Source organism: Hippoglossus hippoglossus, chromosome 11, assembly GCF_009819705.1.
Source record: "Hippoglossus hippoglossus isolate fHipHip1 chromosome 11, fHipHip1.pri, whole genome shotgun sequence".
Classification (NCBI taxonomy): Eukaryota; Metazoa; Chordata; class Actinopteri; order Pleuronectiformes; family Pleuronectidae; genus Hippoglossus; species Hippoglossus hippoglossus.
In genome coordinates this window covers 15,050,702-15,066,176 of record NC_047161.1, presented here as the reverse complement: position 1 = coordinate 15,066,176, position 15,475 = coordinate 15,050,702, and the positions used below count along the sequence as shown (strand labels likewise).

At 43.8% G+C, this 15,475-nt stretch overlaps 1 protein-coding gene across 7 annotated transcripts in view; it reads left to right on the top strand.

Moving 5' to 3' along the window:
• fhod3a (formin homology 2 domain containing 3a) overlaps nt 1-15,409 on the top strand; it is a 57,183-nt gene extending 41,774 nt beyond the window's left edge. For 3 of the 7 annotated variants that reach the window (XM_034599760.1, XM_034599758.1, XM_034599759.1), the window contains 15 exons: nt 280-330; nt 2,782-2,999; nt 4,836-5,174; nt 6,254-6,942; nt 8,008-8,148; nt 9,503-9,661; nt 9,778-9,960; nt 10,880-10,999; nt 11,315-11,476; nt 11,706-11,896; nt 11,998-12,202; nt 12,332-12,355; nt 12,628-12,855; nt 12,952-13,118; nt 13,966-15,409. In XM_034599760.1, coding sequence (XP_034455651.1) covers nt 280-330; nt 2,782-2,999; nt 4,836-5,174; nt 6,254-6,942; nt 8,008-8,148; nt 9,503-9,661; nt 9,778-9,960; nt 10,880-10,999; nt 11,315-11,476; nt 11,706-11,896; nt 11,998-12,202; nt 12,332-12,355; nt 12,628-12,855; nt 12,952-13,118; nt 13,966-14,089 — 3,001 coding nt within the window. In that variant the 3' untranslated portion in view covers nt 14,090-15,409. The remainder of the gene's footprint in view (nt 1-279; nt 331-2,781; nt 3,000-4,835; nt 5,175-6,253; nt 6,943-8,007; nt 8,149-9,502; nt 9,662-9,777; nt 9,961-10,879; nt 11,000-11,314; nt 11,477-11,705; nt 11,897-11,997; nt 12,203-12,331; nt 12,356-12,627; nt 12,856-12,951; nt 13,119-13,965) is intronic. The other 4 variants (XM_034599755.1, XM_034599753.1, XM_034599757.1 and 1 more) reach the window with 4 other exon arrangements.
• The last annotated feature ends 66 nt before the right edge of the window (nt 15,410-15,475 follow it).

Sequence of the window (15,475 nt, the reverse complement as noted above, 5' to 3'; positions counted from 1 at the left end):
ACATGCAAATCTGTTGTATTTACACTGGCAGGTCTACAGAGAACAGACAGGGGAAGGCTACGATTGTTATGCTTTTGATATTCCATTTGATATTATTTTATTCAATATTTTTTAGCTTGTATTATTCGGAGCATTGCTATAAGAGAGCCTGTGACCCAAGCATTTCATTGCCAGCGACTGCTTAATGTAATTGTTGTGCATTTGACAATAAACTCTTGAATCTTGAATCTTGAATCTTGATTGTTATGCTTTTAAATTCTGTTTGTGTGTCTCTCTCAGCCGCGACTATGTGGATAAAATGGAAGAGGCCCGACATGCACGGGAGGAGAGGTAAGTGTGGTCACTAAATCAAAACAACACACATTCGGAACAGCTGAACCCGGGGGGGGGATATGCTTGAGCCAGTTGTTTGGGAAGCTCAGTAATAGTGTAATGTTTTCAGGTTAAAAAGGTGCCCTCCGCTGCCAGAGGCTTGGGGGGGTTATGCCTAGCTGAATCTTGTCTTTTCCGTCTGCCTGTTTTCGTCATTCCCTAAAGGAGCTGTATTTTAACTGCTGCCTTCTGCCAGGGGCCTGATTGCTTTGGCTGCATGCTGTAAGAAAATCAGATTCCAGGATTCATCAGGCTCTCACACTGAATGACCCTGCACACACACACACACACACACACACACACACACACACACACACACACACACACACACACACACACACACACACACAGTTTTTACTCAAGCGTTTGTCGACTTAAACAGACATGAGAAGAGTTTTCATATAATAACTCTATGTTTGTCTGCAGATGGGAATCACAGGAAGAAAGAGATTTACTGAAGAGGGTATGTGAGGTCACAATCAGATTTAGGACTGAGCCTGGACTGATAATAACTGTAGGAAGGCCAAAACCAACATGATGATCATCACAATATTTTAAAGTATGAGGAGGTAAAGCTCCTGTTTCCTCTTATTCTTATTCTTCTCCCTTTCCTACGTTTGCTTCTTTTTCTTCTATCAACACTCAACACTGTGCATACTGTTCATATCGCTTCTTCTGTTGGCTCAGACAACTTTCACCCTCAATTTAAGTTCAACCGATACAATAAAGCTAAAATAAATAAGCACAGTAACACCTGCACAAGGCCTGCATGGAATATGATGTCCTCACATCAGACAACTGTATCCACTGTTAACTGTGTGCTTACCATAGACTGTGTATGAAAAGTGCTTAAAAGTGCAATACTGGCTCCAAAAAATCTCAAATAGGGCTCAAATAGCGGTAGATTAGGGGGCGTGGCACCTGTCGTCTTGGATGATTGATTATACTTTTGGACCATAGACTGGTACGAACTTAGGTTGGACTGAAACGATCCCCTAAGTGTGATGCAAATAGTTGTTATTAATTAAAACCTGTGAAATAGGTTTTTACATAGGCAAAGAACACAATTTATTTCCCGTGACGATTTGGTTCAATCAGATCAAACTAAGATGTTGAACATGGGGTGGAACGTATTGGTTGCATTACCAACCCCAGCTTTAAGTAATAGTACATATTATGTGCAAAATGCCAATGATTTTTACAACCATTATATTTCAATGTATATAATATAATTATGATTATTATGAAGTGAAATGGATATATATTCAACTAAGGCCCTACAGTACTTCACTAAATCTAGTTACACTCCACATCTGCTTTCATCAGATGTTTTATACAGTGGTAATATCAGGTTAATATGTGATAATGCATTGATACTTCGAGTAATTGAAACTAATGGGACATATAAGGTACATAAATATCCATAAACAGCACAAGACTGGCCTCTGAAGTTTGTTCAAAAAATCACTTAACACAACTTATTTATTCAGGGTGTAAGGACATACAGCACATCGAAGGTTGTGCTCCAAGTTCAAGTGCACAATACACAGTTGGCTCACTCGCTCCATTTCAACAACACACACACATATTAGTATCCAGTTCCTTCAGCCCTCTGAAGTGGCCTTATGCTAATGAACTCTGAACAGAAGCTCCACACATTCATGGTACGGTGGGAAAGAAGGAGGGCTTAGAGAAAGACACAGAGAGAGAGAGAGAGAGAGAGAGAGAGAGAGAGAGAGAGATGACTCAGTGCCCGAAAACTCTGTTCTGGCCGGCAGGTTGAATGGTAACGTTTTGTAGAGGGAGAACAGGAGGAAGAAGAGAAAAAGGAAGAGAAATGAAAAAGGACGAGGATGATGGAGGCACATCTTGAACAGGTTTACTCTGATTTACTTCTGATGTTTGGCCTTTCTGCAGCCAAACTTACATGAACTTCTCCCCATCTCTCTCACCCTTCTTCTGTCTTGTCATTCTTCTTTCCTCCCTCACACTCTTCCTTCCTCACACTCGATGGTTGCATGTTTGGACTGATGAGTGTTTGGCTACAGAGGAGAGGAGGGTAGGGGAGGGGAGGAGGGTGAACCTCTAGACAACAGGAAATGAGTGATGAATGTATTGAATGCTTTGTGGACTATTAATGGGGTAAAGCAAATAAGTGGCGTTCACTTACATTGTAGTGTGTTAAGATGTTGGGCAGCTGTAGAGGAGAAAACATTGAGGAACGGTCTGAGTGCTTTTAAGGTAAATACAGCAGGTTGGAAGTTTGTGATGCATTCAGGTAAACTGGCAGATTGGTAATTGTATTGGTTTAGTGTTTCTATAGTTGTGACAGGCAAGACGGATGGTGCATCATCTCAGACTGGTATTTTCACATGTTTTATTCTCATACTGCTTCTCCCTCCGTCTTAGGTATAAGAATGTGGAGCGTCTAGCCTCGGAGGAGTTTGAAAAGGAGCGCGTGCGGGTCTCGAGGACTCGCCCTGACCTAAACCTGCCTTTTACACCCTCTGAGGCCTGGCCCTCGTCATCGCGCAGCAGCACCCCATCCTCATTTGCCTCCCAAGAGGACGCAGAGGTTGACCTGGAAGGCGAGACCCCCTCCATCCCCTATACGCAATCTGAGACTGGTAGGACAACTGAGAACACTCAGATTAACCATTAACACAGTACGGATATGGCTGTTATTAACCAGTTAAAATTTGCTTCTCCTGCTAGTGCTGCCAGCGCTACTATGATAAATACGAATTTAAAGGTATTAGCCGCTAATACCTTTAAATTCTTATTTTTTATAGTAGCGCTACCCCGTACTACACAGTGAATTACTTTATGGTAAATGGACTGCATAGTGCTTTTCCAATCTTATCGACCACTCACAGCACATTCACGCACACATTCATACAGCGCTTCTATACGCAGAGCTCTCTTGGGTTCAGTATCTTGCCCAAGGACACTTCGGAATGCAGACTGGAGGTGCCAGGGTTCAAACCACAAACTTCTGGTTAGTGGACGACCCTCTCTACCTCCCGAGCTGGTATTATAACAAGTGATGGGAGTAGAAACATTGAATTCAACTCACTTTCGAAGTTGTTATCTTAAATATTTCAGTCCTGGTTTATTTGGTGGCACCAGGAGAAACAACAGAGCAGCAACTGGTGTGTTCGTTTATAGTTCAGCCAAACAAAGTCAAGTTTTAATAAACAAGGCAGTAATTGTTCACTCTGATTTCATGCTTCACACACTGCGAGTGGTTTTTAGTCGTCAGTAATAGACAACAGCAGGGGCACATAACTGGAGTCATGCTGAGGAGATGAAGGTATGCAGCACGCTGCCTGCAACTCCTCATCGAAAAGCTCATATTTAACACTGATCTGTGGTCACATGCGACCACGTCTGATGTATTATTGATATACGATCACTGTCAGTGCTAAAGCTGGATTACATGCATGTTCTCCTATGAGTCCCTATTGTGTGTGAAGTCCAACGTGGGAATGGTTGACTCTGCCACTAACAGTGAAAATAACTATATATAGAGAAGTAATGACTGAATGTATACACAGTGCATTTGATGGCTGTTGCTAAAAATATGTTGCCTCAAAGTAGCTTCAAAACCGTGGGTTTGGCTTCAGGAAAATCTTGAGGATTATAACTTAAATGTTGTATTGTGCGGTAAAGACACCTTATATGACTTTGGATTCTACCAGCTGAAACTTATAATTAAAACCAGAGGGTCACTAGATCAATTCCCAACAATGTGCCCCCAAAGCAATCATTCTTAACCTCAAATTGTTTCAGCTCTGCTAGCCTGCTGTTTAAATGACCATGCAGGTGTGAGCAAAAGAGCGAGCGGAGAGACCGATTGTGGAAAATATTGCAGGAGAGCAGAACGAGAAAGAAACACAGAAAGAGGACGAAGGGTGAAAGGGTCAGGTGGGTTTTTGAAAGGGCTTTTTGAAAAGTGTGATGCCAAAACATCTTGTGTAAGAAAACAGCCTTGTGTCGGCGTCCATGCACAGCCGTGAGCTGAGGTACTGTAGGTGAGTGTATGAGGCCTCAGAGCGGCGTGTTATTCTAACCCCGCCTTCATCACTGCACAGACTGTGCTGTTGAGTTACGTGTGTGCACCACGTACGTGAGTGTGTTTTGACGTAAACAGGAACTTAATTCTTCATTTCCTGTTCATATCCTGGTCCTGTGACAACCCGGCTTTGTGTAGCCGCCACATTTTTTTGCATTGGTGTATGGGTGTGTTTTTGTTTTTCATGTTGATACAGGGGTTTCCCATGTGCAAACAGTGGGACCTTTAAAATCAAAGGCAGCCATGTCACATGTTTCAAACAGTATTTCATTGCAGTCGTACAGAAGCTTCTGTGTGATTGAAGGGATCACGTTATCAATTGAAGAGATAAAGATAGTAAATCACGGTCTTAAAGAGGACTGTAAGTAACACACACTTTTTATCACAGGAGAGGCGGATGACTCCGGTGCCAGTGTAGAAACGGGGGGACAAGAAGCAGAGGCCGCCGCTGAGGAGGAGGAAGAGCAGAAAGAAGAGGAGGGGGAAGAAGAGGAGGGGGAAGAAGAAGAAGTGCGGGAAGAAACGCCGGCAGAGAAAGAGGAGACAGTCGACGAGTACGAGCAGGAACCGGAGAAGGAGAGAGAGGAGGTGGAGGAGGACAGCGGCATCCTGAGCGACAAGGAACGGCAGAATGAAGAAGTAAATGAGAAGGACAACTGCTCGGCCTCCAGCATCTCCTCTGCCAGCAGCACCTTGGAGAGAGAGGAGAGGGGGAGCGCTGAGGATGGTGGGTAGTTTTTTTTACTGCAAAGCATTTGATTCAAGTTAGTTTCCAATTGGAGGAACCTTTGAGTTATATTTACAACTTATTTACAACTACTTGAGAGTTTTAATCCGATGCCAGTGCAGTTATTCCTCAAATTACAAATGTTTACCTCATGCAACGAACTCAGAGATAATTTTTATGAAAGGATCCACAAAGCCAGGTTCTTCAGCCTGCCATGACTGATCGCTTAAACTCTGGTCAGTGATAAATTCAGGTCTTAATGTTACCAAATGTGTCCTGAGATCCAATCACTCAGAGCACATTGGAGGTGGTCTTGGACTCACGTGGCCACATTATTTTCCCTGTGTGAACGTAAATGCGTCATGAGCTTCTCAGTGTCCATACATCGATTTGGTTTGTAGCCACAACATTAACACTGACCAACTCATAATGATTGATACTTTTCTTAAATTGGTAATAAAAGATTCTTGATAGCTGCTTGATTCAATTTATTCAGTCCCTTTTGACTCTACTCACTCTCCATCTCTCTCATATCTGTAAACTCAGACTGTGTTAATACAACAGTGTTTGGTCTTTGTGAACACAAATAATGTACGTGATTATTTGCATATAGAGCAGGGAAGAGTCCGATCACAAGTGGTTACAGGAGACACACTCAGGACGCACGTACTTAGCACTATCCACTTGTGATCGGATCTCTCAGGATGGATGTTAAAACAGGTCTGAGCGGGGCCATTTACTTAGAAACTGAATGTAAAGGTTACCTGCTCACTATCGATGCTGATGCAGATCAAGTGGATCTTATCTGTGCCTCCTATATTTTCAGATTTCATTGATTCTATTACAGATGAGAGCATATTGCATGGTTTTGAGAGAACGTAAAAAGTGCACAGTACGTATAAAATAAGTCAAACTACATAAGGAAACATACACAGGACCTATTACAGCCTTAATATTGGATAATAAACGAAGAGTAAAATACATGACTCTTGGTTAAATGATTCTTCTTATTGTATTTTAAATGTTACAATGGTAAAGTTCTACATCTTTTAACATCTCTCTTTCCCTCTCATTCTCAGGCTTTAAGGAGGGAGAGGTGAACGAGCAGTGCAGCAAACTCCTCAACAGCAAACTCTTCATGCTGGACATGCTGTACTCCCAGAACAAGAAGCCCAGTGATGAGGAGGAGGAAGAGGAGGAGAAAGAGAAGGAGAAAGAGAGAGGAGAGGGGGAGGACAAAGAAACCCAGGAGGACACTGAGGAGCAGCTGGGCAATGATGAGGAGGGCAACAACAGTGCTGACAAGTCAGAGAACCAGGGCAGCATCCGTCAGTTCGCTGAGCGATTCGGAAACTTGATTAAGGACCTGGGAGCAGCCCCCCCTAACCTTGACGCTACCGCCAACGAGCCCCCTCCTCCTCCACCCAAGAAGGAATCAGACACAATCTGGGACCAGCTCCTGGCCAGCCCTCGAGAGCTGCGCATCGGGGACATCAACTTCACGGACCTAACGGAGGATGATGACAAGGACATCCTGGACGCCGTTTTGATGGGCGGATGTGGCGACCTCCCGCCCCCGCCTCCTCCTCCGCCCTGCTTCCCTCCACCTCCACCCATGATGGGTCGCTGCCCCCCACCTCCTCCCTTGTTTGGGATTATGAGGCCTCCACCTCCTCCTTCCTTTAGTTCCACAATCCCGGTGCCTCCACCCCCAGAGCCGCCTCTGTTTAACAAGAAGAAAAAGACAATCAGGCTCTTCTGGAGCGAGGTGAGTCAAGACGCCAACAGCATTTTCAATAACCAGCTAAACTAAGGCTTTTCAGAAAAATGAGAAAATTACACATACATTATGCAGAAGATGACAACTCGAGTTCAGGTTTCACAGAACTGCTTAAATTACATAATGACATTCACTGGAGTCGCAAGTGCTGATCTCCGTCATGGCAACAGCATTCATAGAATCATTTCCTCTTTATCAATTTCTCTACAAAGCGAAAGCACAATGTCTTGTTTCGTTGCTGCAATACTGTATATCGAGCTGAATTACAGAGTTTTTAATTTGAAAAGTTGTGAATTGGGTCTGAAGCTTGTGTTGATTGCCTGACAGACCTCTGAAATAGCCGACATGCAGTGTATGAAAAAACAACAGCAATTCAGTAAATCCTTCAAACTTGTGATTAAACCACACACGTGAACAGAGATCAAGCAAATTCGGTTTCATTTTATAAAAACACACAACATTGTCATTGCAGATAAACCAGGTAGGATGTACACCAAGTTTTCTAACTTCACTCTGCACCGTAGACTGTTTGTAAAAAGCTCAGCACACAACGTTCAGACGCCAAAAATATAAACCAACAGTATATTGTAGAACTGCTTGAGGAGGACTCACTAATGGCAGGGAATATTTCTGAAGTGTCTCTGGAGCACGATCAAGCTAACAGCCCATTCCAAACAGTCAGGTTTAGAACGGGCACTTCACTAGTGATAGGAAATTACAGCAAACGATTTCACTTTAACAACCATTAAACTATGGTGAGCAAGGCATGCAGACATTCAGGTTCTCTACACCTGGAGGAATCAAGTAATTTAGGTCTGTCAGTATTTAACCAATTTTCTTGGTTGGGCAGATGATCCTGCAGGTCAACATGAAGAGTTCATTAAAGACACATGTTTCTATTAGCCTGTTAAGATTAAGGGGCCATCAAAGTCTATGACTCACTCACCGTGTTCCCTTTGCTGCTGTTATTTGTGATTCCTTGTTTCTCGTTTACCTATTTTATTGTGGGAAATGGGAGTCTCATACATGTCTCTGCTTAATGTTTGTGAACAGGTGCGTCCGACAGACTCCCAGTACAGAGATTATAAGAGAAGTGGCGACTCGTTCTGGTCAAAACTGGAAGCAGTGAAGTTGGACACGGCAAAACTGGAACACCTGTTTGAGACAAAGTCGAAGGAAATGCCAGTAACAAAGGTAAAGAACACAACTATACTCCACTACACTGTAATATAATAGAGGAGCTGTTAGTCATTAATTATTAAATTATTTAATATTCAAATGGTGCAGCGATTTCAAATTGTGACACGGTGCCCAAAGGTGGTGCTGTCATCCCAGAATAAATATTTGATCTGGACTTCAACTACTGTACATCATCATTGCGTGGTCATGTGTTATGGTCGCCTACCACCATCATCATGATTTCTGTGTGGGAAACACTCGCTGCCGTTTCATCACGAACACCCTTGATGTTGCCTGTCACACAGTCTGTAGGTTTAGCGTCCATTATCTCCAGTACTCGAAAGCTGTTGTTTTAAGGGTTAAGTGAGGTCATGTGTCATGATCCCGACTGAAGCAGGGGAGCGTTGAATCCCTCGTAATTCTCACAAAGCCTTTTAAATAACCAAAGTATGGTGTCCTGAACGAGGGGAGCTGAAGCCAGGCGTCTCACACTTTGAACTCCTGAGCCGCTGCTTCAATCCACAACTTCTGATACGAGTTAGTAACTCACTATGGCTCGGCTTCTGGTCGACACGTAATTTGACAGCATGACGGTGGTCTCCAGCTACAGCTCAAGTAAATATGACTCCAAGTTTTAAAGGGATCTTTAAAATCACAGCAGGTTGTAGGTCAGACGGAATTCCAGCTGATGTTTGGCGGGAGGTAGGGTGCACACTCATCCTCATTTGAAGCCAGAGTGTGCGGAGTAGTGATCGTGATTAGTGAATGATTTGGCTTCACTTTTGGGGAGCCGTCATGTCATCCATCTTTATTCTGTGAGACAAACAACCCTCACAGTTTAACCTAAGCTGCATGTCAGTATACACATGTTCGAAACCAGAGCCTTTCTTTGAGGCAACAGTGGTAACCACTGCACCACTTTGCCGCCCCAAAGTTAGTATCTTATGTCTTATCGTAATAGCATTAAGTTTAACATGAGACTCAGATGTGGCAGAGTTGTACTTTAATATAAATCAACCCGTCTCCATATTATGACAGTAAAATTTCCCAGAGGCAGTAACCACGTCTTAGCACCTTCTCTGTTACACTTTTATGTGGTGACATATTAGGACTTTCTTCCAATAATAGCTAATGATAGCCTCGAGTACTGGCGAGGACATGGCTGCGCAGTGACAACATGTCTGCAGACTTAAACACACATACAGTACAGACCTAACCTGTAATGGTATTTCCTGCTCTTAATAACCATGTAGTTCCTGCTGCATTGAGTGTAACCGGAGTAACGAGCCCTCTAATCCTAGAGCCCATAAAGAGGACCACACAGAGGAAGACACGCAGCTTTGACCCGCTCTGTGTTTCTGTGTCCTAGAAAACGGCAGCAGATGGCAAGCGTCAGGAGATCATAGTTCTGGATTCCAAGAGGAGTAACGCCATCAACATCGGCCTGACGGTGCTGCCGCCTCCTCGCACTATCAAGACGGCCATCCTTAACTTTGACGAGTATGCGCTCAACAAGGAGGGCATAGAGGTGAGAGATTTAGGTTGACGGTAAAAAAGGGAGCAAGTGATGATTGAAACTTATCTTTCATTTCACATATGACACCCATGTTTTCTCTTATCCCACATATCTGTCTTTGTCCTCAGAAAATCCTGACGATGATCCCCACAGAGGAGGAGAAGCAGAAGATCCAGGAGGCTCAGCTGGCCAACCCCGATGTCCCGCTGGGCTCAGCAGAACAGTTCCTGCTCACTCTGTCTTCCATCAGCGAGCTCTCTGCCCGACTCCAACTCTGGGCCTTTAAGATGGACTATGAGGCAACAGAGAAGGTCTGTTTAAACATGGGACAGTGCTTTTATCTGTTAAAAGTGTTCTGACAAAAAACTTGATTTCTCATCATCAAATTAAGGAACAACAAAACAAAACCATTGTTGAATGCATATTAAAACCTTACTTTCATACGTAATAAGTGAATGTGGTTTTAATAAAGCAGAAACATACTGTAGCGAAATGAACTTTGAACCATAAAGGGTTGAGTAAATGTGCAGTGCATGTGTGCATGTGTGTGTCTTTTTCCCGTGTCAGAAAGTATCAACAACCCTCTTAGTGCAAACAACATCCGCAAAGCATCAACATAGTTACATCATAACATCATAACAAAATATGCGAGCTTATTAGCAGCATCTCGTCCTCTTCTTCCCCTGGCACACCATGTTTTACTCAAGTGAAGAATGCGTCCAGGAGAGGAAGTTCAAAGCCAAACCCCCGAGAATGAGAAACATCCCTTGATGTCCTGTAAATTTTACGACTTTCCACAGGATGCAATTGTCTTTCATGTCTCCATGAAAGGCACGATACCCGACCGCTTGTTCCGTAGAGCGATGTTCCCGACTCAAGTCTGTGGGACGGTTGGGGCGAGGGCGGTTTAATGGAGGGCAGCGTACCGCGCAGGGACACAAACACAGACGCATAAATACATAAACACGGGTAAACAAAGGGTACGAGTACATTTGGTAGTGAAGGTTGACAGATGCAGAGACCTTTAAACAGCCTCTCATGACCTAAAACAAGAACAGATGGTTCGCGGCGGGAAGAGGAGGCGCACCTGTTCACATCTTGTATCGACTACTTGACTAATGGAACAAACGTTTTTGAGGTTGACTCAACTAATTATGTTTGTGTGTGTGTGTGTGTGTCTGTGTGTCTGTGTGCGTCTGTGTGCGTGTGCGTGTGTCCTCCCCCTCTCAGGAAGTAGCGGAGCCGCTGCAGGATCTGAAGGAGGGGATGGAGCAGCTGGAGAAGAACAAAACTCTGCGCTACATCCTCTCCACGCTGCTCTCAATCGGAAACTTCCTCAATAGCACCAATGTGAGTCGTGACCATCATCTTACTGGCTCATAATGACAAGGTTCCTTTCTACTGCAGTGATTAGTAGTTATCAGTCATTTTAATGGAGTGTGAATGAGCCAAGTCTATATTTTGTTGATTAAAATTTACATCACATATTAGAACCTGTAATTTTATATACCTCAAATGCAACCCCCTCAGTCATTACTACTTCCTATATCATGATTTTTAAGTTGTTTTCACGTGTATCCAAGGCCCTGAGAATTCTGGTTGATATAGAAAATTGTATTGATAATTTGTTTTTGTTGTAAGTAATCGGTGTCTTCATGTGTCCAGGCAAAAGGCTTTGAGTTGACGTACTTGGAGAAGGTTCCAGAGGTGAAAGACACGGTCCACAAACAGTCTCTGCTGCATCACGCCTGCTCTGTGGTGGTGGAGAACTTCCCCCAGAGCACCGACCTCTACTCCGAGATCGGAGCCATCACACGTTCTGCAAAAGTATGATCCACATTCACTACTGAAAAGCTTGTATGCGTATACTAGATTGAAACCCTTTAAGCTGTTCTATCTTAGAAGTTTCAATTATATTTTTTGCTTTAGAAATGTGGGTGATAGTAACTGACCTCAAATTGAAAGTTTGATAGTAATAATAATAAGATAAGACAGCATAATCCTTTATACAGCCCACCAACAACTCCCTTATTTGCTTTATCATCTCCTCCTTCAGGTGGATTTCGACCAGCTGCAGGAAAACCTGTGTCAGATGGAGCGCCGCTGCAAAGCCTCATGGGACCACCTGAAGGTAATCGCCAAGCACGAGATGAAGCCTCAGCTGAAGCAGAAGATGTCCGACTTCCTCAAGGACTGTGCCGAGAGGATCATCATTCTCAAGATTGTCCACCGCAGGATCATCAACAGGTAGCTCCCCTCGCAGCAACGTACAAACAAACAAAGAACACTCAAATACTAAGACTAGAGATTTAGATTACAATGTCCTTCCCTCCTCCTCTGTCTCCCAGGTTCCACTCGTTCCTGTTGTTTCTCGGTCATCCGGCCTACAGCGTGAGGGAGGTCAGCGTCCACAGGTTCAGCAAGATCCTCAGCGAGTTTGCACTGGAGTACCGGACCACCAGAGACCGCGTGCTGCAGCAGAAGCAGAAAAGGGCAGACCATCGCGAACGCAACAAGACCCGAGGAAAGATGATCATTGACGTCAACGCTCCTGTGAGCATCACACACACAGAATCCCTCGTACAGAGACTCACTCTTTTCCCAAATCTTGCTGCCTTTTCACTTTTCCCCTTTATTTTCTTCTATCTGTTCTTTAACTTTCACTCTTTCTTCCTCCTGTAGTCTGATGATGAAGACGAGAGTGAGGTATCAACATGTGTACTGCCTGCATATCTGCATGTCTGTGTGCGTGGGTGTGTGTGTGCATGCATCCAGTAACTGTAACTAGAGACGTTAAAGTTTCTCTTCACTTCAAATCTGAGTGAATCAGTCAATAAGAAACAGTTGAGACTATAATCTTTACAGGTTGGATGTGTTCCTTGATGTCTCAGGTTTGGCATGGTGAGGTCAAAGCCAAAAATACCTTCGATAAAAGCTGCCAAATTCTTACTCTCTTTCATTCTGTTCCTCCCTATCAGTGTGGTCGTTATGGCTCGAGCAGCAGCACCAGCGCCCCTAGTGGCAGCCAGGAGAGCGAGCAGCCTCAAGGCCTCGGCCACACAGAGGATGCTGCAGAACACGAGAACATGAAAGCGGTGCTGAGAACCAGCCTGAGCAGCAGTGACAAGGAGAGCAGCGTGGTACCGGGGCTTCGCACACGGACAAGGTCACGGCCTGGACGAGGAGGAGGTGAGGGTGACAGGAAGTTCCTTACAGCGTCACAAAGATAAACACAGAGGAAAATAAGAGGCACAGATCTTTAAAGGGATTTTCTGCTCATGCCTCTCTTGCTTGTTCGGCTCAGGTCGCAGTTTGCAGCCGAGGACTCCGGTCGTGGAGGACACTCAGATCTGTGGAGACGACGCCGCAGACGAGATCATGGAGCGCATCGTGAGGTCGGCCACTCAGGGTCCAGGAACCAGAGCTCAGCCCAGAGAGAGGAGGAGATCCAGGGCAAACCGCAAGTCATGTACGACCTGAGTGATGAACCTATTCCAAAATAATAATCAAACCGTATCAGTATGAACAGTAAACAAGCCCTGATTTTTGAGTGTGTTGTTCACGTAAAGAAGAAGCGGCTCACATTAATCCTGGATAATGTACCTGTCAGCTGTAGAAATTATTGTATGATGTCATCAGGGTTATCTTTAAAGTTTTAAAAGAAAGCCTGCATTAAGATGCCACGGTCATGAAATTTGACAGAAGCAGACACTTGGTCGAATGAAACAAACTATTGTTTGCATTTTGGGAAATGTAGGATCCAGCATTTTTCCAGATTGTGGCCATTAAAGTGGCCACCGAATAACAAAAACGCCACTGGAGTCATTTCCCTACGTATACTGATGCAAAATAAAAGATGAGATCTCCTGTCTGCGTTTTAAATACTTTATCAAGACTTATTTAAAATCAACTTCAAAAGGACAAGTGCACTGCTGAAAAACAAGCTTGTGAACTACCAAGCTAGCAAGATGACAAAAAACACAGATGCTCACACACGGTTGAAAAACTGTGATTCAGATTCCCTGCCACTGTTCACCTGTGACTCCTGCACGTGGCTATCTATGCCCTAAGGTGCCCATCAGCTGTAGCAGCATTAACTTAACATACCACCAGGAAGTAAAAGTTAGCATTTGTCGACCTCTGCTGGAGACATTCTGACAATTTCCAGATTGATATTTCTCAAATATTATTTCCTGTTGGTAGCACTTATAAGCACACTGTATGAGTATGCAGTATTGTATTGGAATAAAGCACCAGATTAACAGCAGCCCATGATCATGTGATCGCTAATCGTCTCTTTACTTTTCTTCCCACAGTGAGGCGGACTCTGAAGAACGGTCTGACGCCAGAAGAAGCTCTTGCTTTAGGACTAGCCGATTCTCCAGACTCACCAATGTGATCCCCGGCCCCCCCACCGTCCTCAACGCTGTGGAAACATAGCGGCACGCGTTGATGCCACGCCTCTGTCAGCTGCCTGCCTTCGACACACATTACGAACAGTCATATTCCACCGGTTACATGCCCCCTTTAGATGTTTGACAGCTGCTAATCTTGCCTGATGTGTCTGAGTGAGAAAACTGCAGCCACCATAGTGTTTTGAATGCGACACACGGAAGACGAAGTGGAAGTGAAGAGAAAATGATGAATGAAGATATGAAGAGGGAAATAAAAATGTCGCCGCCTCGACACTGAGCTGAAACACTTTATTTATATGAACTTATTTTAAACGTTGCATTAGTCCAAAGGGATAATTTTGCTTGTAAGTTTCTGCAGCTGTGAGGTGTTTCATTTATTTAAGCTGTGAATTTTGGTTGTAAAGATGAACGGGAGGCAGAAGAAGCTTCATTTACTCTCTTATCCACTTTCAAACAATCGGCCCAGACAAAGAGGCTTACTAAGAATCAACCTTTGTGAGAAAGCAAAATGTTTCGTGTCTGCAGCTGCACCTTTGACAAGCGGAGAGCAGTAATGTGAAAGGTTTCTAATCTGACGTGTGCCTTTCATGTAAAAGGGACATAGCTGTACCTTTTCTCCATCTCCTCCTCTCATTTTATTCACCTCCTGCTTCACTGTTGACGACAATAACCTTTTTTTTTTTATGTTGACAAAGTTTCTCTCCGTATTTATTTGCAAAGCTCAGACATCGTGCACCTTACTCAGCATTAACGGTCTTTCGTGCTGAAATGAACAACTGTTTCAAAACACAGGGAAAAGGAAGTTTTTATCTCAGAGGAACTGTTTGTAAAGTGTAAAAAGACTAAAAGATGAGGACATTTTTTAAGATTTTAATAAACTATTTGAAGGACAATGCAGAGAATTCTGCATAAAAAACGTGTAAATGCCCTTGTCAAGCTGCCAGATACTGTGTGCATGTGTAGTGTGGTTAATGTTCTGTATTATTTTTGTAATTTCCTGTAGAAACTTGTATTATAGCCAGAGAGAAAGGTTAGAGGAAGAGGCTATTCTGTGAATTGTAATTAAAAGATAAAAAGACATTAAAGTCGTGGTCACAGATGAAAAATATGTGGCTCCCCGAAAAGAAAGGGAGAGGGGTGGAGGGGGGAGGGATTTGGACATGAAGCTTTTGAACTGTGGTCACATCGAGTCCCAGCTGAAGTGGGCGCTCCTGGCTCGCAGCACAGAGAAAACTGGGAAACATCACTGCATGAAAATGTAGTGAGCTGAACATAGGACAATCTCACTTGACATGCTGTGTATACACATTCTGCAATAAAGAAAACACTAAACTCTTAAATGAAACGTCGACCTGTCTGTCTTTCTTCTTTACTGCTTTCACTTCTGTGCCCTTGAGCACTCAGGAGACCA